At 39.0% G+C, this 24,781-nt stretch overlaps 1 protein-coding gene across 2 annotated transcripts in view; it reads left to right on the forward strand.

Moving 5' to 3' along the window:
- abca3b (ATP-binding cassette, sub-family A (ABC1), member 3b) overlaps positions 1–24,264 on the forward strand; it is a 132,036-nt gene extending 107,772 nt beyond the window's left edge. For both annotated transcript variants that reach the window (XM_028813842.2, XM_051934025.1), the window contains exons 25-31: positions 66–203; positions 2,492–2,686; positions 2,839–3,026; positions 5,012–5,182; positions 11,510–11,700; positions 17,701–17,774; positions 20,988–24,264. In XM_028813842.2, coding sequence (XP_028669675.1) covers positions 66–203; positions 2,492–2,686; positions 2,839–3,026; positions 5,012–5,182; positions 11,510–11,700; positions 17,701–17,774; positions 20,988–21,119 — 1,089 coding nt within the window. In that variant the 3' untranslated portion in view covers positions 21,120–24,264. The remainder of the gene's footprint in view (positions 1–65; positions 204–2,491; positions 2,687–2,838; positions 3,027–5,011; positions 5,183–11,509; positions 11,701–17,700; positions 17,775–20,987) is intronic.
- The last annotated feature ends 517 nt before the right edge of the window (positions 24,265–24,781 follow it).

Raw genomic sequence — 24,781 nt, forward strand, 5'->3', positions numbered from 1 at the left:
AGCTGAGTGCCACATTTGTAAAGTGCATGATCTCCTACTTGACCAAGGCATCATTGTGTCAGCAGGCCCCATCACTAGCCTGTTCTGCAGCTGTCTTCCCAGAAGATGGAGATGTGGCAGCAGAGAGGAAGCGGGTATTAGAATGTCAGCCGGTGGTGGAATCAATGCTTGGATGCCCCCTGATTCTGCAGGAGCTGAGCAAGGTGCGAAGGATGTGGGGTGACAGTCATTAACTCCTTTTCACCTTAGCAGTTGAGATCAACTGTGGACTTAATTTGCACAAGTTAAAAGTTACTAAAGTCCCTAGACTGTCTTAATTTTGGCTGCCATTTTGAGGTAACTCACCAAGCCATTGGTTGATTCATATTATGACTTGGCAACAATCCACATATCAGTTGCAGGAAAGGTAAAACATGTGTTTAAGAAAACATGAGCTGCAAATTAAGGTGTTTTGCCATATTTTGAAACCTAAAATCTAAATTGTAACTGCCAGTAAATGGCACACCACCAATTTTCTCCTAATTTTAGAAAAGAGTCCTACTATTTTAGTGGATAAGTGTTCTATTGCGAAAAGTCATAAGAGAGATGAGGGTGAGTAAAGGAAAATGCCACTGCTGGAAATTTTGGCCAAGGGCAGTGCTTGAGTCTCCTTTAGGTGACACCAGTCCTACTTGTCACAGCACCTGAGGGAGACTGGCTAACTAAAAGTCCTTACTCCCTTATTTAATAAATTACACTGGTCTACTGGGAACTTCAGAGCAGCTCTGTATTAAGTTTTTACACCGATTTCATATATGAAATCAGAATTAAGCTAGCATGTCATGTTTTTGAAATACACATCATTGACGTTTTGACAATTTTGAACATAAATATAATATATCAACACGTTATCTGGAGTTTGGATTATGTCCCACCAAAACTGTTTTGATGTGTTTATTCTGGAAACAAACCAGAAGATGATACCAGAGACATGTTAAAGCATATTTATGTCAATTTACCTCAATGTAAAAGTGAGGTCAGCGTGCCCAAAAATGTTGGAGGTACTCACTTTGGCGCTTGGACTGCACAACCGTCTCTCTTTGCAAGAACCAACAGTAGTCACCCATCATGCTCGGAGTGAATTTTCCCCGATTTCAGTTTTCCATCACCTTTATATCTTGATGAAATCTTTCCACATGCTCATCTCTGACATCGCTTAGGGAAAAAAAGTCAAGATGAGAATGTGAAAAATGAGTCTTCAGTGACATTCTGGCTCCCGTAAGCTAATAATACTTTCAGCATATTCTCCATAAGCTCAGTATAATTCTCTGCTCTGTGCTTGTCAAGAAAATTCTGGATAACCTGCATGAATGAGGGTGCTGATTCAGTTGGCTTCAGTTTCTTTTTGAAGTCATCATCAAGCATCAGTTCACGGATTTCAGTGCCAACAAAAACACCATCCTTAACTTTGGCTTCACTTTTCTTGAGACGAAACATTTCTTAAATGCTGAAATGCATCGCCTTTACTGTCCAGTCACCCTAGTTGTCCAAGACCTGGAACATCATAACTAAAAAAACAGGAAGTGCTGGACGAAAACAGTTTTCAGATTTGGAGTCAGCAAGTGAAATTTGTTAAAGTACAGGTGAAAGAATCCCAGTAGCAAAATGCTTGTTGACCAGTGTTATGTAAGAACGTAAAACACAAGGACACAATTAAAAGTAAATTAAAAAATTAGGAAAAGGGAAAGTATCGATTCATTAAATAACCCATTGCTGCTCTGCTCATCCCATTGATCTAAAGTAAGTGTCTCACAGGGTATGTTGGTATTCCTAGGAGGTTAAGTTATAGCTTTGTTTGTGCCCTGAAACACAATGCCTACGCAAGAATATTGTTATTTTAAATTAAAATCAAGTTCCCCACCCAATGCATGCTAAGCAGACATATATTGGAGTGACTGTAGCTCAGCCCACGTTTTAATGAGAAGGACTTCTGCATATGAGTCACTTTCCTTATGAACAAAAATTGCCCTGCCACTCTTGTGAAGTGAAATATGGTGACTTTCAAACAAGTGTTTAAACATATTTTGTACATAGTAGTTAGTATCTGACTAAAGTTTAGAATATTTCTTTATATATTTAACCGTGAATGCGAATACAGCAATAATAAAAATCATTGAGATGGCAAAATATTTCCTGTTTAATGGTGTTTGTTTGTCAGATTTTAAAGGATTGACTATATAGTATTTTCGCTTTATTTTATGTGCACAGTGCTAAACATTTGTATATTATTATTACTTCTATTATTACCTGGAACATTGACAGCAGTTTTTATTTTTCTCTTTATTCATTATCTACAGACAACCTATGCTTCAAAATGTGTACTGCCTACATGGCACATACGTCGGCTAAACCACAGTTATGTGGGTCAGCATACAATAACATCAAGAAAGAATATACACATGGCAGGTATCCCAACTTGCGCTTTAAGCACTGTGCTGTCATGTTTCCACAGGTTTACAGCAGTGGGGAAAGCCTTTTGGCAGTGGATCGCTTATCACTGGCTGTTGGTAAAGGAGAGTGTTTTGGCCTTTTGGGCTTTAATGGTGCTGGAAAAACTACTACTTTCAAGATGTTAACTGGAGATGAGACAGTGACAAGTGGTGATGCCTTCATTGATGGCTATAGCATCTTAACTGACATAAAGAAGGTATGAGCTTTGAGTCACCCCTTTAGGTTTTCTGTTTTATCACTCCATCTGTGAAACTGGTTTGTGCACTTTGAAAATTTTTTTTTTTCATTTTTGTAATGGTCTCTGAATGCTCTCTCTAAATGTTTCTCTTGTTCATGTCCCTCTTTTAGGTGCAGCAGAGGATTGGCTACTGTCCTCAGTTTGATGCCCTCCTGGATCACATGACTGGCCGGGAAACACTGAGTATGTATGCCCGACTGCGGGGCATCCCAGAGAAATATGTGAGTGGCTGTGTGGAGAATGTGCTACGGTCACTCCTTCTGGAAGCACATGCTGACAAGCTGGTCCGTAACTTTAGGTAATGTGCTTCCAACTCTCAGTATCTCCATGTGCCCTAGGGTTGGCATGTTGCCTGTTTTACATGCTAATCTGTTTTTGTGTGATATGGTAGGGCATTTTTTGTAAGAGCTAGCCTCATGATTAGTTATTGTCTGAATTTGTTTCAATGAAGGAAAAATCTTTGGTATAGCAATTTGTTTATTTTTTTTCAAACTGGTTTTTGAATTTCTCTCTGTTTCATTTTATCTGTGGGCTTGTCTTGATCTGGTTTCTGATTTTATTGACCTTAGTGCAATCCTGTTGATCCTTCAGTTTTCCCTATAGAATCTATGCCTCCGTGCGATTAATAAAAAATAAAAAGTAATAATAACATTTTCAGTGTACCTTTCATGGAAAAGCTTTCTTAGTTGAAAATGCACCTGATAAGCCAAAGCTGTTACTTACAGTTTTGGACTGATTGGATTTTTAACTGTAGGAAATTGTTTGCCATAGGGAAAGTGAAATTGGCATTGTGAATGTTCATACTTGGCACAGTTTAACTTGCCCAGACGTCTATATTCAGATGCATTAGGGGTACTTTTGTTCATGTCTATGAATCAGAGAGGTCATACAATTCTCTGTCTTTCCTCTATAAACTGAGTACTCTAATTCCATATACCTTAGCCTTGGTACTAAAGACCATAATGCCTGTGAGTTTTCATTCCAGGCAATTTGCCAAATGTAATGGAAGCCAGTCATTGCTGCTAATGCAACATCCTTTTTTGGGGCTTCATGTTGATTCACTTGCCTTTAAGATTCATAACTTTATTTGCATTTTACACACTTAAACAGCAGCATTCAAAAATTTTAATTACTTCATATTTTCAAAAACCAGTTGCCATTTAAGCAACTTAAATGACAACTATTCAACTAGTTTATATCAGTGTGTGTTCAACATGAAAAGTCTGTTTCAGTAAAACATTTGGGAAGAAATAAAAAGTGAAATAAGTGAAAGTACTAATTTGATTTGGCCCACAAAACATTTGATCGATGTTCTCAGATAAGGGAATACATATCATTAAAATGTCTTACAAGACATTATGAGAGGACTAACAAGCAACAGAAGTAAATATCAGCTTTTATTAATAATAAAAAGGCTTCTTATTAAGAAGCCAGTTGGAGTAAACTTTGTAGTCACTGCATCCCTGTGTAATTGTGACTGGGAACCGTTGTTCTGCTGTAACAGCAGCATGCTTGCATGTTTTTTATTTATAAATTCTGGGATATTTTCATTTAGCTAACATAATATTATAAAAAAGAGTACAAATGAATTCTACCTGACAGTAATACTGACAATTTATTATAATCACAGACACAGTTGTACTGAAGTACACCTCAGATATTGGGCCAAAAGGATAGGTATGTGTGATCATTTGGAAGCCAACAGCAAAAATATAAGAGCTGAGTTATGTTTAGTCTGAGTGTGAGTCATTTATGTTTACTGATTTTTCTTTTTTTCTTACCCTCGGTAGGCTGACTACCTTTTTTGGTGGGCACTAACCACCCACTCTCCCATGCCACTTCCCTAAGGTTTGCACAGTGATAGTAAAAAGCTGAAACTGTGTTTCACCAAGATAAGCTCAGGAAGATTTGTGAATAGCTAAAAGTTGGGCATTGAAGATCTTACATTTCATGTGAAAGCAATAATTGTCATGACTGAGGGTTAATTTCCAGGATTTGTAGGCAAGCACACCTGTTTGTTGAGAAGGAATCATAAAAGTGAAAGAAAATAAATTAATGAAGGTGCTATCAAGAGGGTCAGAGCTATGCTTGTACTGTTTTGCAGCTCCCTCAGTTACTTCATTTGGAGAGAGCTGTAGTAGCATGCCTTGCTTTGCAGAATGATGAGCTTAATCCATACTTCTGAGGTTTTCTGGGCTCTTTCACAACAGTTGTTGGAGCCTTTTTCAGAGTAGAACTTTGTAGAGTTTATTAAAGAACAATTTGTTTCCCTTCGATTTTCAGTGGTGGCAACAAGAGAAAACTCAGTGCTGGTATGGCTCTGATTGGTGGACCACCCGTGATCTTTTTGGATGAACCCTCAACAGGAATGGATCCAGTTGCTAGGCGACTGCTCTGGGATGCAGTTAGTAGAACTCGGGAGTCTGGGAAGGCTATCATCATCACATCCCACAGGTACCCTCCACACTCTTATGTATGTCCTGCTGTTCAGAGTGTTCGCAGCCAGCCCAGTTCTCCCACATTTGACACAGGCATTTCAGAAATACATTTTTTCTTGCCTAATTGTTTATCATAATCAAATTTAGCTTTTTAAACACTAAATGTGACTACTGTGCTGTTGGATACAGTTGAGTTGAAAAAACTTAACACCTTTCATTTTTAGATTTTCATTTGTACTAACCAAATAAAAATCAGGTGTCTTCAAAGCAGTGGCTTTAATCACCATAAGAAAGTTCACTGTATGTTGAAAGAAAGTTATGTATACTACTTGCATCTTCATTTCAACAGCTGTGTGCACCACTGTAGGTGGTGACATGAAAATGAACCAAGAATCTTTTTTATTTTTAATCAGGATGAATTAGAACATAAGTACTCCAAAATTTTGAGTGGTAAAATTCAAGTAACTAAGTGTTAAATAAATGTACAGTCTACAACAAAGCAGTGTAATAGCAAATCTTTTATTTTTATAAACAGAAATAGACTCTTCATTAATAAAAGCAAGGAATCCAGCCAAACAAAGGCTTCTTTATCAAGGGGGACAATGGACATATTTTTTCAAGGATCAGCACCAGTAGTTTTCAAGAAAGTAATAACTTTGCCAAAAGATAAGTCATCTAAAGAGGAAGGACAAAGATAAACTAGAACAGGATAGCTGTGGATCGGTTTAGACTTGGCCAGCAGCACTAAATGACACAAACGGCAGAACAGCTACCAAAGTGAAGACTTGCCTTACTACACATGTCCAGAGAAATGTTGAGGTGAACACAAAAAGTTGTTAAACTGCACCAAGATAATATGTATCATTTCCACTTTGCTTGATTGAACAGAACTAGGCCACCTTTGCTCAAAAACACACAGACAGCGCCAAAGAAGGTAGGTAATTGCTGCTTTGTGAAATTGACAACATCTGGAAAACTCAAGGGGAAGAAGCCAGATGTACAGGGGTTAAATTAAAAAAAAAGAAAAAAAACACCCTAATGTACTGATTTCCTGCAGAACCCTTTTAATGCATCCCTACAAGTCCATGGCATTAAAAAAACAAAAACATTTGTGTTTTTTGACAGAATTTCTAGGCAAAGTAACAGTAAACTCACCGTGCATTCCACGTAAATTTAAAAGGCTGATGTTTTACAACAGTGATGTTAAAAGTCTCTGCTTTGACACTCCTGAAAACAGAAAGCAAACGAGAAAGAAATCAAAGCCTAACCTTGATACAAAAACGTCAGAGGACATAAGGCCTTGGTCAAGGGATAAGGTCTCTTCAGGAAGGCTTAGCAAGGGAGGATAGGCTGGAGGTTCAGTTGCAGACAATAGTCTACCTAGACAGGAAGTAAGAATTTAAAGACGTTTAGTCTGTATATTTGATGAGCTTAAGTGAACTTGACATTGGCTGTGTAAAATGATGCTGTTTGTATGAGCTTTATCAATTCCATCAATTTATGAATTTTGAGGCAAACTTCTTTTCTATAGAATAGGAATGTCTGGAAATGTAGGAAAAATGAGTGATTTTAACTTACTCGGGGCCAGTAAAATATTGTAGGTTGAGTGCGGGATCTCTGCTTCACTTTCCAGCCGGGATGCCAGAAATATGAAGAGATCTGTAAATTTATGAACTTTTATAAATTGTCAAAAATCTGTATTAGACACTTTCACTTTCTCTGTTGTGGTTTGACATACAGATATTCATAGACTTACTTTCATAAATGACCCAAATATGTTTCTTGAAATAAACTAAATAATACAATTTATTTATAACATAATGATAATAGAGAATGTAGATATGCAAGAGTGTGTGTGCATGTGTGTATGTAGGTATATAGTGTGGTAATGCACAACCTTCAGCATTATCAATTTAACTAAAAGTAGAGCTTAACTGAACATTTCCAATTTTAAGAGTAAAAGTAAGGCAGCTTAAAAGAATGGCACTTACCACTTTGTGTTGAAGGTGCAGCCCTGGGAACAAAGGGCCATCTCGATGGGTATGTGCTGCGGGGCACAGTGTGTCTGAGCACAGAGAGCCTTTAAGATGGCCAGTACGAGCTCCCTCGTAGATGTTCACCATCACGGAGTGGTGTTCTTGCAACATGTCCGTCTTGGACAGTTTGAGGGTGGTGTGCGTAGAAGAAAAAGCTGGCATTTGTAGCTGAGATACTGTAAGAAAAGGGGATCCCATATTTTAAGTAAATGGGTTTACTTACTGGAGCGAAAGCTTTGGCATGTACAGGCTCTGTACAGCCATTTGCCATACATGGGGCTTATGCATGTGTACGACAGGTAGATATTTGATGTTAAATAGAAAGTCATCTGGGGTGTATTGTAGTGTGCACGTCTGTCTTGATAGGTCAGTGGTGTAGACAGGGGTGGCAGATTGGCTAAATAATCTTGCCGGTTATATTTAAGGAGTTGCTGGCGAGCAGGGTTCATTAGTGGACCTAAAGGGTGAGATAGGGATAAGCAGTTGTTTTTTTTTCTTGATGGCTTTGTAAATATCTCTTGTACATATATATCTCTGAGTAATTGTTTTTGGTGGCAGTATATATATATATATATATATATATATATATATATATATATATATATATATATATATATATATATATATATATATATATATATATATATATATATATACATACACTTTTTGAGGAGCTTCCCATGCCAGTTTCAAAGAAAGGAGACTGACTTTATTTTTTTTGTGTGTATGTAGTTTTTGTGTAAAGGGCTATCGGGGTGCATTGTACCTAGTGCCGGGAGGTATACCGTTTCATACCGAAAACCGTTTATTGCTTTTATTATTTTTGGATTTTATTTATGGATTTTTCTTATACCGCAATACCGGTTTAGATAGCCTAAACAATGTTCGGAATGTGGCGCAGCAGGGAAATGTTTAAGGGGGGACCTTTTTCACTGCTACACGGAGTACATGTGTTAGTGGAGGTATTGTGCAGTGAAAATGGACAGAGAACATTCTGAAACTGAAGCTGTAGCAGATGATAAAGTTGAACATGATGACACAGAAGAACTTTTGCAGAAAAAAGGAACCGTGTCTGTTGTCTGGAGATACTTTGGCTTTAAAAGGTCGGACGTGGACCAAAGAACTATTTACTGCAAATGCTATTGAGCTAAAGTTGTCACCAGAGGCGGCATCACAAGCAATTTGCTGCACCACCTTAGCCGCAAACATGCTTTGGAGTACCATGAATGTATGGAACTAAGATTGGCACCCTCCACGTTCTCAGGAAACAGCTAGAGGACACATGAGTCAGACGTCACTTGTAGATGCGTTTGCTAGAGGTACTAGATAAGACTAAAAAAGGAGGCGGTGGATCGAGATAACTAACGCCATTACAACCCATATAGCTAACGTGTCAGTGGACAGAGATTGTTAACATTAACAGAAAGTGTAGTTGGTTTACAAAAAATATTTACTATTTATTCCTTTTCTATGACATGTTCAGTGCAAAACAACTTTTGACAAGCACCTCTGAATATTTTACTAAGTCTAAATGCCTGTTTGGATGGTTGAAAATATGTTATCAAAATTATAGTTTAAGTTGTTTGCAAAATTTGTTCAATAAAAAAGGTTCTATATTTTGACTGCAGCTGTCATGCAATGTGATTCCTTCTCTTCATTAGTGACACCCCCTTGAAAACTATCACTTTATGGGGCCGTGCAAACCCGTATTAATACTTGTGTGCACATTAAAATGTTTTTTTCTACAGTGTACAATTCTCATGACGGTGGAATAGGTTATTCTTAGCCAGTCTACTGCAGTAATTGAAGTGGAAAATGTGGTTAACATCCACTCATGCATGGGGAAAAAAATACCGTTGAATACCATGAAACTGGTATAATTTTGAAAAATATCGTGATATAGAATTTTGGTCATACTGCCCAGCACTAATTGTACCCACTGTTGAAACACACTATTTTTTTGGTTTTGTCCCTTTTGATTTGTTTTATTATTATTTGCTTTTGGTTGTAGTGTCGGCACTGAAGGACTGTGATTCAATGCTCGCCTGACACTGCTTTGTTTTAAATGTGCAGCACTGTTGTAATAAACTTGCACCTTTCAGCCTACTATTTTGGTCTGTGTCTCTTCTCTCCTCTGATCCTGTTTAGCTCATGATCTATCAGATGTCCAGAGTGTAAGTTAGGGTCACTTTCCCACTACACAGAATATCACATATAGATTAAAGACAATAACGGACAACACAAAACATACAATTATGAAAGCTTAGTTGAACTTTTTCTTTCCCATACAAAAAAGGCACATAACTTATGAATTCTGATGCTGGGTAAGTTCTTTAGCTAGTGTGGGGAACAGCCTGGACACATACAGGTAGACATGATTTAAGCACCACCACACGTTTATTTACAATTATATACAATTATTAAACACGCACAAACCCAGTGCCACAGCACCAATCACCCCAAAGTCCAGGCCTCTTCATCACAATGCCTTTCTCTTCTGGTCCACCTCCACTCCTCTCCTCCAAGCTCTGTCCTCTTCCACCCGACTCCAGCCATCGAATGGAGGGAGGCGGCCCCTTTTATACACACCCGGATGTGCTCCAGGTGCCTCCCGATTAGCCTCTGCCGGCACTCCCTAGTGTGGCGGAAGTACTGGCTGCGCACCCGGAAGCACTCCAGGTGTCCCTGGTCTTCTTCCCCCCAGCACGTCCGGGTGTGGCGGAAGTGCTGAGGGCCAGGGCTCCATAAGCATTGGGGCACCCCCTGGCGGTGACCACAGGCCCCTATAGGGTTGAGCTTCTAAACTGTGTTCCCATGGTCCCCAAAGCCACCAGGGCGGTCGCCCCCACATGGTCTGGGGGAGGCATAAGCCCTCTTCCGGTCCTCCTGGGCGTCCCGGGTGGGTACCACCCCCAGCCTCCTGTGACACTAGTTATGAAGCTTGTTATGCCTGCAGTGTGAAGATCATGTCGATTTATTTACAGATTGTCTACAGTAACTCAAACCATTTCCCCGCACAATTTCTGGGTGTGCATGGGTACGAGTTGCTGCTCTGGATCTTCTTACTGGATTTAGGAAGAAAATTAATAACAGCTGGAAAGTATTCTTCACAAGGTTACTACCTTTTAGTTACAATTATACCAAGGCCATAATACATTAGTTAGCTTTGTCCTAACTACTAAGTTACAATTAATACTTCTGGGAATTAAAGTAGGTGTTCTTATGGTTTAGTGTAAGCGATACTTTGTTTCTTTCCTGGTCGTCTTTTTCCAGACACATGGAAGAATCTTAAGCACGATTTCTTTCTTTGTTTTAGGGGCTTGTCTCATTTGTTGCCTTGGTCACACCTTCCGGTTTGAGGCAGTTCTATAGTTTGTCATTGAGTTTCAAACACACTGAATCAGTCCTCTTTTTGCTATCAGAGTTACATCTTCTGGGTAACTGGTGATCAGTCAGTTACTGTTTTCAGCAAGATGAACACGTGGCTTTTTACATACAGTCTTCCTCTGTTTGGGAACATGCTGTCTTAGACAGGTTTGGACTAATGGCATCTCTCATCCAACTCATTTTTAGGACAGTTTTCCATTTTTCCAGTCTAGCCCCAGTTACCCTTTGGAGTAGAAGGGATTGCTCTAGCCTTTTTTACAGTCACACTGGATAAGCACTGGGTCTTTGCTATTTAGCAGAAGGTATGGCCAGGACAAGAAGTGAGTTTGATGGAGTAAGCAGTGATTTAGGGTGTGCTACGGTGTTTCAAATGCAGGAGTGGACATCTTTCCATTGTTTTTTTTGTGTGCACATAAGGTCATTTTTTTAGGTTGACCATTGGTTCAAAGTTCAATCCCTCAATGTTACTCATTATTGAATTGTAGTCCTTTGTTTCAGCCAAACATTTAACTGGTATCATGAGAAGATGGGTCTGAGATGTCACTTGGCTGCATTCCAAAGAGAAGCCCAGTCAAAAAGAAGCTGATATTGAGTGTCTGGCAGCAGCTTGCTAAGGCACAGACTTGAGATCCAGCTTGGCAAAATTGATAAATCTAGTCTGTCCTAAAGGAGACATTAAATGCTTCAGGTTTAACATAATACTATTTTTGTTATATTCTATACCTTTAAGTCAGTCAGTTTGTATAGCTGATGTTCTCCAACTCATTGTTCATCGTGTTGCTGCAAAAAACAAAAGTAGGTATGTTCACCTGCTGAAATAAGTCCCGCTTAGTGCTTCCAATGTGTGCATAATTGTTTCAATGAGTTTACATTCACTGTAATCCCTACACACTGTTTTTTACTCTTTTTTTTTTTTGTAGCATGGAAGAGTGTGAAGCTCTCTGCACAAGACTGGCAGTGATGGTGAATGGTCAGTTTAAATGTCTTGGCAGCCCCCAGCACCTTAAGTGTAAGTTTGGTAGCGGTTATACGTTACTCGCCAAAATCCAAGCAGAAGTGGAAGAAATAGACCTACAGCCTTTCAAAGACTTCATTGAGCGAACATTCCCTGGTACGTGCAATTTGAGATTTACTTTATTTATATGCCAGCTAGGGAGCAATGTCAAGCTAAACCAGTTTACTGATGCCTTGACCAAGCAAATTCTCAAAGTGTTGATATAAACAAGGTATATTCAATAGGACAGATGAGTATTTTAACATATCGCATTCAAGTCATTGTGGATTTCAGGATACAATACAATTACTGGTTATAGTGACTTTGTGCATTCAGGAAATAAAAACCACTAGACACAATCTACAAAGAAAGATCTTTTACATTGTTTATGACTTGAACTCATGACGTTTATGTCATGAAGAGCACTTTCTGGATGTGTTTATCATATTCCTTTCTCTCTATTTGCAGATTAAATTTAAGTTACAAGCATCTAAGTGACTTACTGTATGTTTTTTTGGTTGACATGTTAATTATTAGCTCTCTGTGAGGGAGCCACAATACCTCTACTGCATAGAATTTTAAATTTGCAGGAAACAGGAAGTGTTCTAACTGACTTCTAACCTATTGCTGAGTCATCTCTGTGCCACAATCTTCTCTACTGTCACGTATAACACAAATGCTACATATAAATAAAAGAATACAAGACCAGAAATAACTTTTTCAAGTTACCTAGTTGGAGATGATGACAAATGCAGTACCTTGAGAAATCAGTTGTTTAGTTCCTTTCATAATAACTTCCACCACTGCCAGATTTATAAAGCATATACAGTAATGTGATTACAGCATAAAATGCATTTTATATGTGCAACAGTATATTAAAGTCATATAAGTGGAAGGTTAGTTTCATGTTTCAGAGGAGTATGATTCATGTGGTAACATAGGTTCACATTGGAGAGCAGTAGAAGACTTTTTTTTGTCTTTCTTTTCCTAATAATATGCTAGCCATACTTTACTAAAACAGACAGACAGCAGAATTTTTCCCTGAGACCTTACTATAATATATGAGAATTTACTATGATATTCAAGATTTCATACTGACAGATAAGCCCTTTGCATATATCATAATACAGTATTATTGTTAAATATTAAGTAAGCATGACTGTTTGTCTAGAAGCACAGAGTTTAAGGAAACCTTTTTGGATATAGTTAAAACTTGTTAGTATAAACGTTAATAAGCCTAAGGTGTATATACTTCTTTAAAAAATTAATTCATTGTCAAAACATTTCGTGCATACCTTGTTCATGCATCCCACTCCTTCCTGTGCCTGCAATAGTACTTTTAAATTTAGTACCTACCTTGTTTTTTTTTTTCTTACACTCAAGTAAATTTGTTTAAAATGTATGTTAAACGTATATTTTTCTACATTTTGACATCACCGCACACATTCCAATATGATTTTTATTGCTAAGTGATGGGCCTGTGAGCTTATGTTCTAGAGAGCTCTTTATTTCCTGTTCTGAAAGCCAACAGTAAAAGAGACACTGGTTCATTCTTTGAGCCTGAAAGAAGGAAGATGTTTAAACCACTGGTATTTGAAAAAAAGAAATACTGTGTATCTTTATTTATTTATTTAAACCACTGGTATTTGAAATAAACTTCTTTTTGGAAATGTAATGACATTTAATACACTTGTACATACACAGTGAATCATAAGTGTTTTAATATGTTTAGGCCACTTTGTTAAAGAGATTATATTAATAATGATTTTGAATATTGATAAAGGTACTTTTTTAAATACACAAAATATAATTTACTTGTCTTCATCTTCTCACTCAGGAGCAAATAAAGACATTCTCTTTTTAGAGAACCTAAAAGATAAATTCTAGTCACAGTTAGTTTGTCCATAATTACATTTTTCTTGGTATCTTGATAATTGAAATGTTGAGTTAATGCAGTGAGATCAGTTTAACAATAAAGTCTTGCAGCAGCATCTTTGGTGCCTCTTTTGTCTACATATAAGCTTTCCTGTTCTGAGAAATATGTAAAAGAGCAAAAGTGATAGAAGACATTTTTTTTAATTTACTCATAACACTAACCTGTGTCAAAATATTTTGATCAGTGGAGCACATCTGATCTATTTGACTTTCCCAAGATTATTAATCGAATGCCTTTTATTGTCATTGCACAGAAGTACAGTAAAATTTTAGTATGTCCCCTGAATAGTTCTTACAATATAATAAAAAACTGAATCTTTAACAGCTTCAACATATGCTCTACATTTTAAACTTCACACATGCATTAATATAAACCAATAAAACCACAAATATAAATAATAAATGGTGGAGTAGTTCCATTTTACAATGATTGCAATGAGTCTCCAAGATCTTGCACTTTTGGCTCATTGATGCAATGGGTGACAGTGAATGACATAAGATCAAAAGAACTTAAAAGCAGTAAACAGTTATTTAACAAATTGTAGTTCTCTAATAGCGCTTGGGTAGAAACTTTTCTGTAGTCTGTAAATGTGCATCTTAATAGAGAGTTATAACACCTTCCAGAAGGCAGCAGATTAAAAAGGTGGTGGCCTCGGTGAGATGGGTCCCTAATGACTTTTTTTGGTCCTTCATAAACAATGAGTTTTGTATATGAGCAGTAGTGATTGTGTGTTGGTAATTTTTTTATGCTGATTTGATGACTCTCTGAAGAGCCATCTTGTCAGCCACAGAGCAGCCAGCATATTGTACCAGGATGGCACAGTTAAGTATGCTTTCCACAGAGCAGAGGTAGAAGTACATTAACAGCTGCTTGGACAGGCTAGCCTTTCTCAGCATCCTTAAGAAGTAGTGTTGCTTCTGTGCTTTCTTCACCAGAGAAGTTGTGTTAACACAGACCATGTGCATTCCTGGGGGATGTGTGTGCCAAAGAATTTAAAGCTACAGTTAAGTCCATAAATATTTGGACAGAGACAACTTTTTTCTAATTTTGGTTCTGTACATTACCACAATGAATTTTAAATGAAACAACTCAGATGCAGTTGAAGTGCAGACTTTCAGCTTTAATTCAGTGGGGTGAACAAAACGATTGCATAAAAATGTGAGGCAACTAAAGCATTTTTTTAACACAATCCCTTCATTTCAGGGGCTCAAAAGTAATTGGACAAATTAAATAACTGGAAATAAAATGTTCATTTCTAATACTTGGTTGAAAACCCTTTGCTGGCAATGACAACCTGAAGTCTTGAACTCATGGACATCACCAGATGCTGGGTTTCCTCCTTTTTAATGCTCTGCCAGGCCTTTACTGCAGCGGCTTTCAGTTGCTGTTTGTTTGTGGGCCTTTCTGTCTGAAGTTTAGTCTTCAACAAGTGAAATGCATGCTCAATTGGGTTAAGATCAGGTGACTGACTTTGCCATTCAAGAATTTTCCACTTCTTTGCTTTAATAAACTCCTGGGTTGCTTTGGCTGTATGTTTTGGGTCATTGTCCATCTGTATCATGAAACACCGCCCAATCAATTTGACTGCATTTAGCTGGATTTGAGCAGACAGTATGTCTCTGAACACCTCAGAATTCATTCGGCTGCTTCTGTCCTGTGTCACATCATCAATAAACACTAGTGTCCCAGTGCCACTGGCAGCCATGCACGCCCAAGCCATCACACTGCCTCCATCGTGTTTTACAGATGATGTGGTATGCTTTGGATAATGAGCTGTTCCACGCCTTCTCCATACTTTTTTCTTGCCATCATTCTGGTAGAGCTTGATCTTGGTTTCATCTGTCCAAAGAATATTTTTCCAGAACTGTGCTGGCTTTTTTAGATGTTCTTTAGCAAAGTCCAGTCTAGCCTTTCTATTCTTGAGGCTTATGAGTGGCTTGCACCTTGCCGTGCACCCTCTGTATTTACTTTCATGCAGTCTTCTGTTTATGTTAGACTTGGATATCGCCTACCCCCTGGAGAGTGTGGTTCACTTGGTTGGCTGTTGTGAAGGGGTTTCTCTTCACCATGGAAATGATTCTGCAATCATCCACCACTGTTGTCTTCCGTGGACGTCCAGGTCTTTTTGCGTTGCTGAGTTCACCAGTGCTTGCTTTCTTTCTCAGGATGTACCAAACTGTAGATTTTGCCACTCATAATATTGTAGCAATTTCTCAGATGGGTTTTTTCTGTTTTCGCAGTTTAAGGATGGCTTCTTTCACCTGCATGGAGAGCTCCTTTGACCGCATGTTGTCTGTTCACAGCAAAATTTTCCACATGCAAGCACCACACCTCAAATCAACTCCAGGCCTTTTATCTGCTTAATTGATAATGACATAATGACGGACTTGTCCACAACTGCCCATGAAATAGCCTTTGAGTCAATTGTCCAATTACTTTTGAGCCCCTGAAATGAAGGGATTGTGTTAAAAAAATGCTTTAGTTGCCTCACATTTTTATGCAATCATTTTGTTCACCCCACTGAATTAAAGCTGAAAGTCTGCACTTCAACTGCATCTGAGTTGTTTCATTTAAAATTCATTGTGGTAATGTACAGAACCAAAATTAGAAAAAAGTTGTCTCTGTCCAAATATTTATGGACCTAACTGTAGATACTCTCTCCACTATGTATCTTGTGATGTATAGAAGAGCAGGTTCCTCTTACTGCCTCCTGAAGTTGATAATCAGCTCCTTTGCTTTGGAGGTGTTGAGTGCCAAGTTATTAATGAAGCACCATTCGGACAGTTTGCTGACCTCATCCCTACAGGCAAACACATCACCATTATCTATTATTCTTACCACAGTGGTGTTATCTGCAAAATTGTATTTGTGCTGTGTATTAGTGCGCAATTGTGGGTATGTAAGGAATAAAGAAGAGGACTTGGCACACAGCCCTGTCGTGCTCCAGTGCTGAGTGTCAGGGCCGGGGCAGTCCATGGTCATTTTGTTAAGAAGTCCTTGATCCAGCTACATGTGTGCTGATTGACTCCCAGGCTGAGCAGTTTGGTCACCTACCTGCTAGGGATGATCGTGTTAAAGGTGGAACTGAAGTCCACAAATAACATCCTTGTGTATGCCCCTGGTGTTTCAAATAAGTCAGTGCAGTGTGGAGAGCTTTATTAATGGCATCTTCTGTTGACCTGTTGGCTCTGTAGGCAAATTGGTGCTGGTCCAAGGTGTGTGGAAGTGAAGATTTAATGTGCCTCAGGACTAGCATCTCAAAGTACTTCATTATAGTGGGGGTGAGAGCTATAAGTCTGTTGTCATTACAGCTGCTGAATACGGTCTTCTTTGGAACAGGCACAATGATGGTAGACTTAAGGCATTTGGGAACAGTACATTGTAACAGAGAGAGTTTAAAGAGGTTGCTGAACACCTCTGCCAGCTTATCCACACAGTCTCTGAGTGCCTTTCCTGGAATTCCATCTGGGCCAGAAGCTTTCCTTGGATTGACACTGCGGAGTGCACTTCTTGCATCATTTGTGATAACAGTAAATGCCATACTGTTAGTAGTTGATGATGGTGCTGTCCTGGTTTCTGCCTCACTCACCTCATTTATCTCTAAACAGTCACAAAAGCTGCTGCTGATGGTTGGGTCTTTGCTGCCTTTATAGTTTGTAAAGTGATGGGTGCCTTGCCATACACATCAGGACTCTCCATCATTGAATTGATCTTTAGCCTTGTGCCTGTAATCTGCTTTTGCATCCTTGATGGCTCTCTTCAAATTGGTTCAGACAGCACTATAGAATTCATCATTGCCAGACCCAATGACTGTATTGCGCTCTTTTAAGCAGAGCTTGACGTCTCTGGTCATCCATGGTTTACAATTTGGGAACCATTGAATGTGCTTGCTAAAAGTGACACTATCTGCACAGTTCTGTATATTACACAGGACAGTGGATATGTACTTCTCTATGTCTTATTATGCAAATAGTCCCAATGTGTGTGCTCAAAACGGTCCTGGAGTTGAATGAAAGACCCTTCAGGGCAGGTCTGGATGATTTCCACAGCTGGCTTTGTTTTGCTTATAAGTTTTTATGCAGGTGTAAGAAAAAGAGATAAGTCCTCAGACTGGGGGAAGGTGGAGACTCTGTATCCTTCCCTAAGGTTGTTGTAAACTTGTACTTTGTTTTTTCACTCAGAGAGCATTCTGAAGGATGAGCATCAGGCCATGGTCCACTACCATCTCACTGACAAGACACTGACCTGGGCTCAGGTAAAGACACTCCAGATATCTTCTGCTTTATTATTACAAGTTTAGAGTGGCTCCATTAAAGGAAATCTTATTGGATACTAAAGGCTTTCTGTTCCTTTTATAGTCAGTTTTTTTATACACAACCTCTGTAGATATAGGTAAGCTTCCCACACAAAGTGCACCCTAAATTTAGATCAGTATTCGTGACAAAAGGGCATGGCCCATGAATAAATCGATACTGATAACTTAAATACAGTAGATCATGTATACTGTATGAACACAGCTATAAAAACTTAACAATTCACCACACATCCTCCAGCTATAAACTGAAAGAACAGGTTTCTTCAGCAAGACATTTCTAATGCTGTCAAGTGAAACTGCTGTACAAGTTTCAGCTAATTAATTCTCATATAATGTCTTTCCTTTAGTCAGCAAACACTCTGATTTAGATTATACTCAGAATAAGCTGTTGTGTTAATCATATTGCATATTAAGTCATCCATTTTGTACATGTAATACTGTCCACTGGTGTGTTTTAATAAACAGTGCTAGCCCTACTTTGGTTCTCTGTATATCGGCAGACAAGTAAACAACAAGTCTACTACATCTTGAAGGTATTACCACTTGCCGTGTGCTTTTATCTCAAGGCCTGAAAAAAAATGCTCTGTCCAAAAATGTTTTTTTTTAATCAGTTAATTACTCTGCATAGTTTATAAGGATGTCTGAGAAAACTGTCAACCTCTTGTTTTCTAGGATAACAGAGATCATAAAATTCCTGATACAGTGGGCTTCAATGGATCTGAGCTTAAATAGCAGCAAACAATATTAAAAAGTGTGACAAAATCTCAAATTACTTGTCGTCCATAATCAAGATATTAAGTATCCAGTTGTATACTCACAATGTCCCAAACACATGTATTCCGGGTAAAGTATTGTTAAATAAATCACTTCCAGAAAATGGTTTTATGCATGATGGAGAAGCACACTCAAACAGAATTGTGTATTGAACTGCAGACCCCTTTTCCCTTCATATATTTTGCTAGGGAGTCCTGCCCAGTAGCACCTCTGTAATTAGCTGATATGGCACTTTATGTGATATGAGCATTGCATGGCAGTTGGGTCCAAGGGAAGTATACAATGAGATATTAAAAGTTATGCAAAAGCCAATTAATGGGGGTATGCCTCATGTTTGTACATATTTGAGATCAATTCACTGATAGGTTTCACACACTGCCATTGAAAAACCCCAAAGTACTGCAGCGGTCCAAGAATGAGGGGAGAGACGAGTCTTCAATTGAAAAGCTCTGTCTCATTTAAACACTCTTCATTCATGTGCACAAGCATTTTCTAGAACTGGTTTGTTTAATAATATTTTAATAATATGTTTTTGGGACAGTATGTGTGTCACGATCAGACTTTTGGATTTAATTTTTCCCAACGGTTTCTTGATATTTAATAATTGAGTACTGGCAGGGCCATCTTAATAGCAAAAGAGAAACATACATAGGCATCAGAAACATCATGGGTTCCAGTGCTCTTAGAGCCTCCGGGCAGTTCCCATTGTGCCCATACGTTAAGTCGGCCCTGGTTTCTGAGGTTTTGAAGTCCAAGGAATGTATCGGTTGTATTTATGTTCCCATATGTTTTTATCCATCCATCCATCCATTATCCAACTCGCCATATCCTAACTACAGGGTCACGGGGGTCTGCAGGAGCCAATCCCAGCCAACACAGGGTGCAAGGCAGGAAACAAACCCCGGGCAAGGCTACCAGCCCACCGCAGGGCACGCCATATGTTGTTATTGTTGCTAAAAATGATTCATGTTCTCCCATAGCGCTGTCTAGTTTTGCTTATAGGGCTGCCAGTTTGAAATAGATTTGTATGGAGGTTAGATGACTGGTAGCTTGTAATGCATGACTTCATTGCCACAGTGGTTTAAAGTTCAGCATCATGCACTTCCTGCTCTAAAAATTCAGTAAATAAAAAACCTTAGTGTCATTCCTTATTATTAGTTTTACATTTTCTGGTTATGACAGCTTTTTGTGCCCTCCAACTTCAAATTACATCTCATGTTTACTGGCTCTAGTGAATGTGTTTTTGGCTTATGACTTTCCATTCAGTTGTTTGGATTGTATGACACAAGTAATCTCACAATTCTTTCACAGCTGGTATAATATTGTTTGCTATTGCTCAAGATTGGTCTGCTTTGAACCTGACTGTATGAGTTTTGTGATCTTTTTCCATGGAGAACGGAATGAAGAACAGAGGAGATTAAAGATTTTTTTGGCACTCACTACAAACAATGTGGAGTGATTAGATAGATACATATATATATATATATATATATATATATATATATATATATATATATATACATACATACATACATACATACATACTTTATTAATCCCCATTGGAAATTCACATACTCCAGCAGCAGCATACTGGTAAAAACAATGTTAATTAAAGATCAATAAAAACGCAGTGCAAGTTAAAAAAAAAAAAAAAAAAAATTACAAGGTGGAGAGTGCAAGGCAGGTATAATAGACAATAATCTTGTATAATGTTAACATTTACCCCTCCTGGTGGAATTGAAGAGTCGCATAGTGTGGGGGAGGAACGATCTCCTCAGTCTGTCAGTGGAGCAGGACAGTGACAGCAGTCTTGTTGCTGAAGCTGCTCCTCTGTCTGGAGATGATACTGTTCAGTGGATTCTCCATGATTGACAGGAGCCTGCTCAGCGCCCATTGCTCTGCCACAGATGTCAAACTGTCCAGCTCTGTGCCTACAATAGAGCCTGCCTTCCTCACCAGTTTGTCCAGGCGTGAGGTGTCCCTCTTCTTTATGCTGCCTCCCCAGCACACCACCATGTAGAAGAGGGCACTCACCACAACCGTTTGATAGAACATCTGCACCATCTTATTGCAGATGTTGAAGGACGCCAGCCTTCTAAGGAAGTATAGTTTGCTCTGTCCTGTCTTGCACAGAGCATCAGTATTGGAAGTCCAGTCAAATTTATCATCCAGCTGCACTTCCAGGTATTTATAGGTCTGTATCCTCTGCACACAGTCACATATAAAGAAAAGTTAATTGTTTTGTGGTAGACCATACAATTAGTTCAACTTCAATGAAGTGCGGTGTTGGTTCTTTGTAGTTTGTCCTTCATGGTGTCTCCTTGACAAAGCACAACATTACTTTATTAACAGGCCTACTCTACACTGTCTTGTCTCTAGGTGTTTGGAACAATGGAAGCTGCAAAAGAGAAGTATGGTGTTGAAGATTACTGTGTTAGCCAGATCTCCTTGGAGCAGGTATTCCTGAGCTTTGCCCAATTCCAGCATTGTGCCGAGGGCTCGAGAGCATAGCGTGTACTACATGAGAGTAAGAAAAGTTGTGCAGCGGCACTGCTCACATCATCGTACTGTGGAGCGGGGACAAGTGCTGCAGATGGGTCATCTGAAGAAGAATACTTGAGTTTTCCTGCTGTGATCTGAGAGTCGGAACCATTCATTCCCTGATCTAAAACACCCTTCCATTCCTTTTGCACCCCAGCAAAGCCCTAGTCTCAGTGCCTGAAAGCTTGAGTTTGTTCAGTATCCGGCTTAACGGGACAACTTTAATGAATAATTTTAGAAAAGGACTGAAAAGATCTGCACAATGGAATTTTTTTTCATTAGCTTATACAACATCTTATGAACACTGAGAGCACTTTATAAAATGACAAGTGAGATGGACTCTGATTTTGTAAAAAGTTGAGAGTAAAGCCTTCTGCCTCAGGTTGCACTGCAAGTAACTGAAATGCTAAATCTCAACTCCATTCCCTCTGCTTAATTCTATTTCATTCTCATATCCGTCCTGCACCTGTGATTAGGGGGTTTCACAAAGTTTCAAACCCAGTGTGAGCATGCTGGGGTCATTCTCTGAGTATTTAAAGATGCTGACTACAAAGGAGAAGGTTTTCACAGAGAGCCATTGTGGGCAGCTCCCATTTTTGCTCCTTGCTAGTCTAGATGTCATCATTATGCATTTATGGGGTTTGGAATTACAACATTTCTAATTACTTCTCTCTCTCTCAGGAGTACCTCTCAGATTTTTAGACACTGCGACACCTCTTGCTATTGCGATGTCTGCTCCTGGGGCCTTTAACGGTTGTTAACTTGTGCTCACACAGCTGTTAGTGCTCATTTGCTCCAGCTTCCCACATGGATTAGTCAGGTTTTCTGCTTTACATGGCATTTAGCCTAAAGGGCTCTGAAAAATGTGACTGACACCCCACAGTCCCATCAGGCAAAAAATAAAAGAATCACAATGACCAGATTATGCTGAATGCTTGGCAAGTACAGTATATGAGCAGCAATTATTTTGTTAGTAGTGAAGTCAGCAAAGACTGTATTAACTTTCAATCTGCCTATTCTGTCACATTTTGAGATTTTTTATTATTTTATTCAAAATGTTTAAAACCTGAACGCAACTGCTGAAATAAAGGGAGTATGAGCAGAAGCTCGAAGTGGCATTGCACCTATGATGTGTGTTGCTTTTGTTGCTTCTTAAGAGGACTACTCTTGTTCATTGCGTGTCCCACATCACTTAATGTCACGCAGCCATTCAGTGCCACTCACCCCACCCCAAGTAGCTGCAGGCTGTCATGGCTACTGCATACTGTATCTCCATTGTAAAGACACATAGAACCATGACACAGGGTGAATGATGTCATGTTACACATAGCGAAAGATTACACTTGAAAGAATACACTTGCATGCAAAATTTACCAAAGTATATGCCTTTGGTGTGCATTATAGAGCATTTCAATCTGTTCCAATTGTGGGTACTGCTGACATAGGAACTATTCTCATTGGCAGCACCCATAAATTAAAAATAATGATTAAATTAAAAGCCACTTTCTCTTGCTATTCAGCCATCACATTACTTACAGAACTCCTACAATTTAAAAGGAAAAAAAATGTAAAATGTTATCAGCTGTAAGTTAATTTTGAGTTTTCTAAGGCATTGGTACTGAGCTCCTGTCTAGGGTTGGTTCCTATCTGGTGTCGGATGTTCTAAACTGGACGGGTTGAGGCCTTTAAGTATTCTTTCTTATTTTTTGTAGCCAGTCCAGTTGACAGCATCAGTGTTTAACAAGGTTTGCCGTGTTGTGTGTACCTCACTGTCCAGTCATTTCCTACCAAGTATCCTGGCACCATTCCACGCTGCAGTCTTCCTCTTGACCGCCACTTCAAAATGTACAGATGCTGTGCTGAGTTACTGCAAAGAAGAATGTTTTTTAAATGTACTGTTGCATTCTGTGCTGCACTGTTGTGTTAGTAAGCCCAGTTGAATGGCCCTTGTGTTATCAAAGCTGATGTTCAGCAATACAGTGTCGCTTCTGAGAGTCAGTTACTTTATGCTGTAGGTATCACCCCAGCTGATGAAGAGCCACTGCTGTGCCAGTGCTAAATGGAGGATGGCCTCAAACAGACAGGCTTTGTGTCTTCAGACATCTCAATCCGTCCTGGTCATGGTGTTACTTCTGAGGGCCGCTGCTGCTTAGGGGTTTTGTCTGTTGTGTACGTGGGGTTTCTGGGAATCACATGACCAACAGTGCACACCAAATGTAATAAAATACGCTTAATAAAACATGAAGTAAAATGGAGCATTCCGTCCATTGATGTAGGCCACCCCAAAAGCACAAATTACAGTGTAACCAGCAAAGATGAAGCTTGAACTCTTGCTCTTTTCGCTTTACATGTTAGCCATGAATGCTAGTGCAGGTTCTGCAACCAAGGTGAACTGCTTGCTTGCTACCTTTATGGACACACGCACACACACCTTGTGTTATTGACGAAAGGGACAAATTAAATATTGGTTTGCATTCCAGCTTTGTCCTGTTCACTGGCACAGCTGGCATCTGCTTTTAGAATTGAAGTTTTCTGCCCCATTATATCTGCTCACTGCAGCATGGTGGTGTCTGTTTGCTGCCCTCATAGTGCATCAGCATTATTTGGTGGCCTTTTGCATTTTGTTGATTTCAAAATGAAGATCAATTTAAATTGATGAATGTCAGGCTGCTGTTTTGGAGTAGAAATTGCCCGAGCCATAAATGATAAGAGTTTAGCTAGTGATGTCCAAAGCCACTTCTTCTGCTTTATATTGGATTGGGCCATGGATGGCTTGCTTCCACAACCTTTTTGCTTTATTTGTTTTATCCAGAGGAAAAACGAAACTTGAATTTGTCACAAACACTGTTAGGAAGGGAACAACTGGAATGTTTTACTAATGCGTACAGATCTCTCTTTTCTGTTTTACAAGAAACTGCTTGATGTGTGTCATGTGAAGAATTGCACTAATGTCTGTCTGTCATTTGTTTGGGGAAAGGACCACGAGAAAAAATGGGTTTGTAACATTATTCCAATTTCATGAAAAGTATGCTTCTTCTAGGGGGAGAAAAAGAAATCAATGTCAAATTTAAATTGTGTGATTCTTTCCAAGTAAAATAAAGAAAAATTATTTGAAGTGATGTGTCGGTCATATCAATTGAAGTTCATTAGACATTACAAGTCAGGAAGGAAACAAAGGAAACAAAATGAATATAACAAAAATGGGCTTGTTTATAGCAGGTTGCATACTGTGTGGATGTGATTTAGATTTGAGTCCATGCAGGTTAAAGCTGGCACAATAAATCTTTCTGAACAGGAACATTTAAGCTTTGAAAATCCTAAATGTATTGTGCGCTGGCAACCGGTGGTGGCATTCTGTGCAGAGGAGAAACAGCGCTGTCGATAGAATAAAAGTGCTGAAGATAATTAACACAAAACTGGCAATCCCACTGCTGCCACCAAAACTAGCACCTGCCTGCACTTGTATTACGAACACACACGGTCTGTAGAGATATTGCAGATTCTCTTAAAGCCGTTCTCCTGTGTCATGCTCATTTTTTTCTCTCCTGCCAATCTTCCGAGTGCTCACCACCCTGCTGAACTAATTGGCATTTCTTCACTCGAGGAGTAACAATCTGTCTTAACCTTCTGAC

The sequence above is a fragment of the Erpetoichthys calabaricus genome, chromosome 11 (genome assembly GCF_900747795.2).
Source record: "Erpetoichthys calabaricus chromosome 11, fErpCal1.3, whole genome shotgun sequence".
Taxonomy (NCBI): domain Eukaryota; kingdom Metazoa; phylum Chordata; class Cladistia; order Polypteriformes; family Polypteridae; genus Erpetoichthys; species Erpetoichthys calabaricus.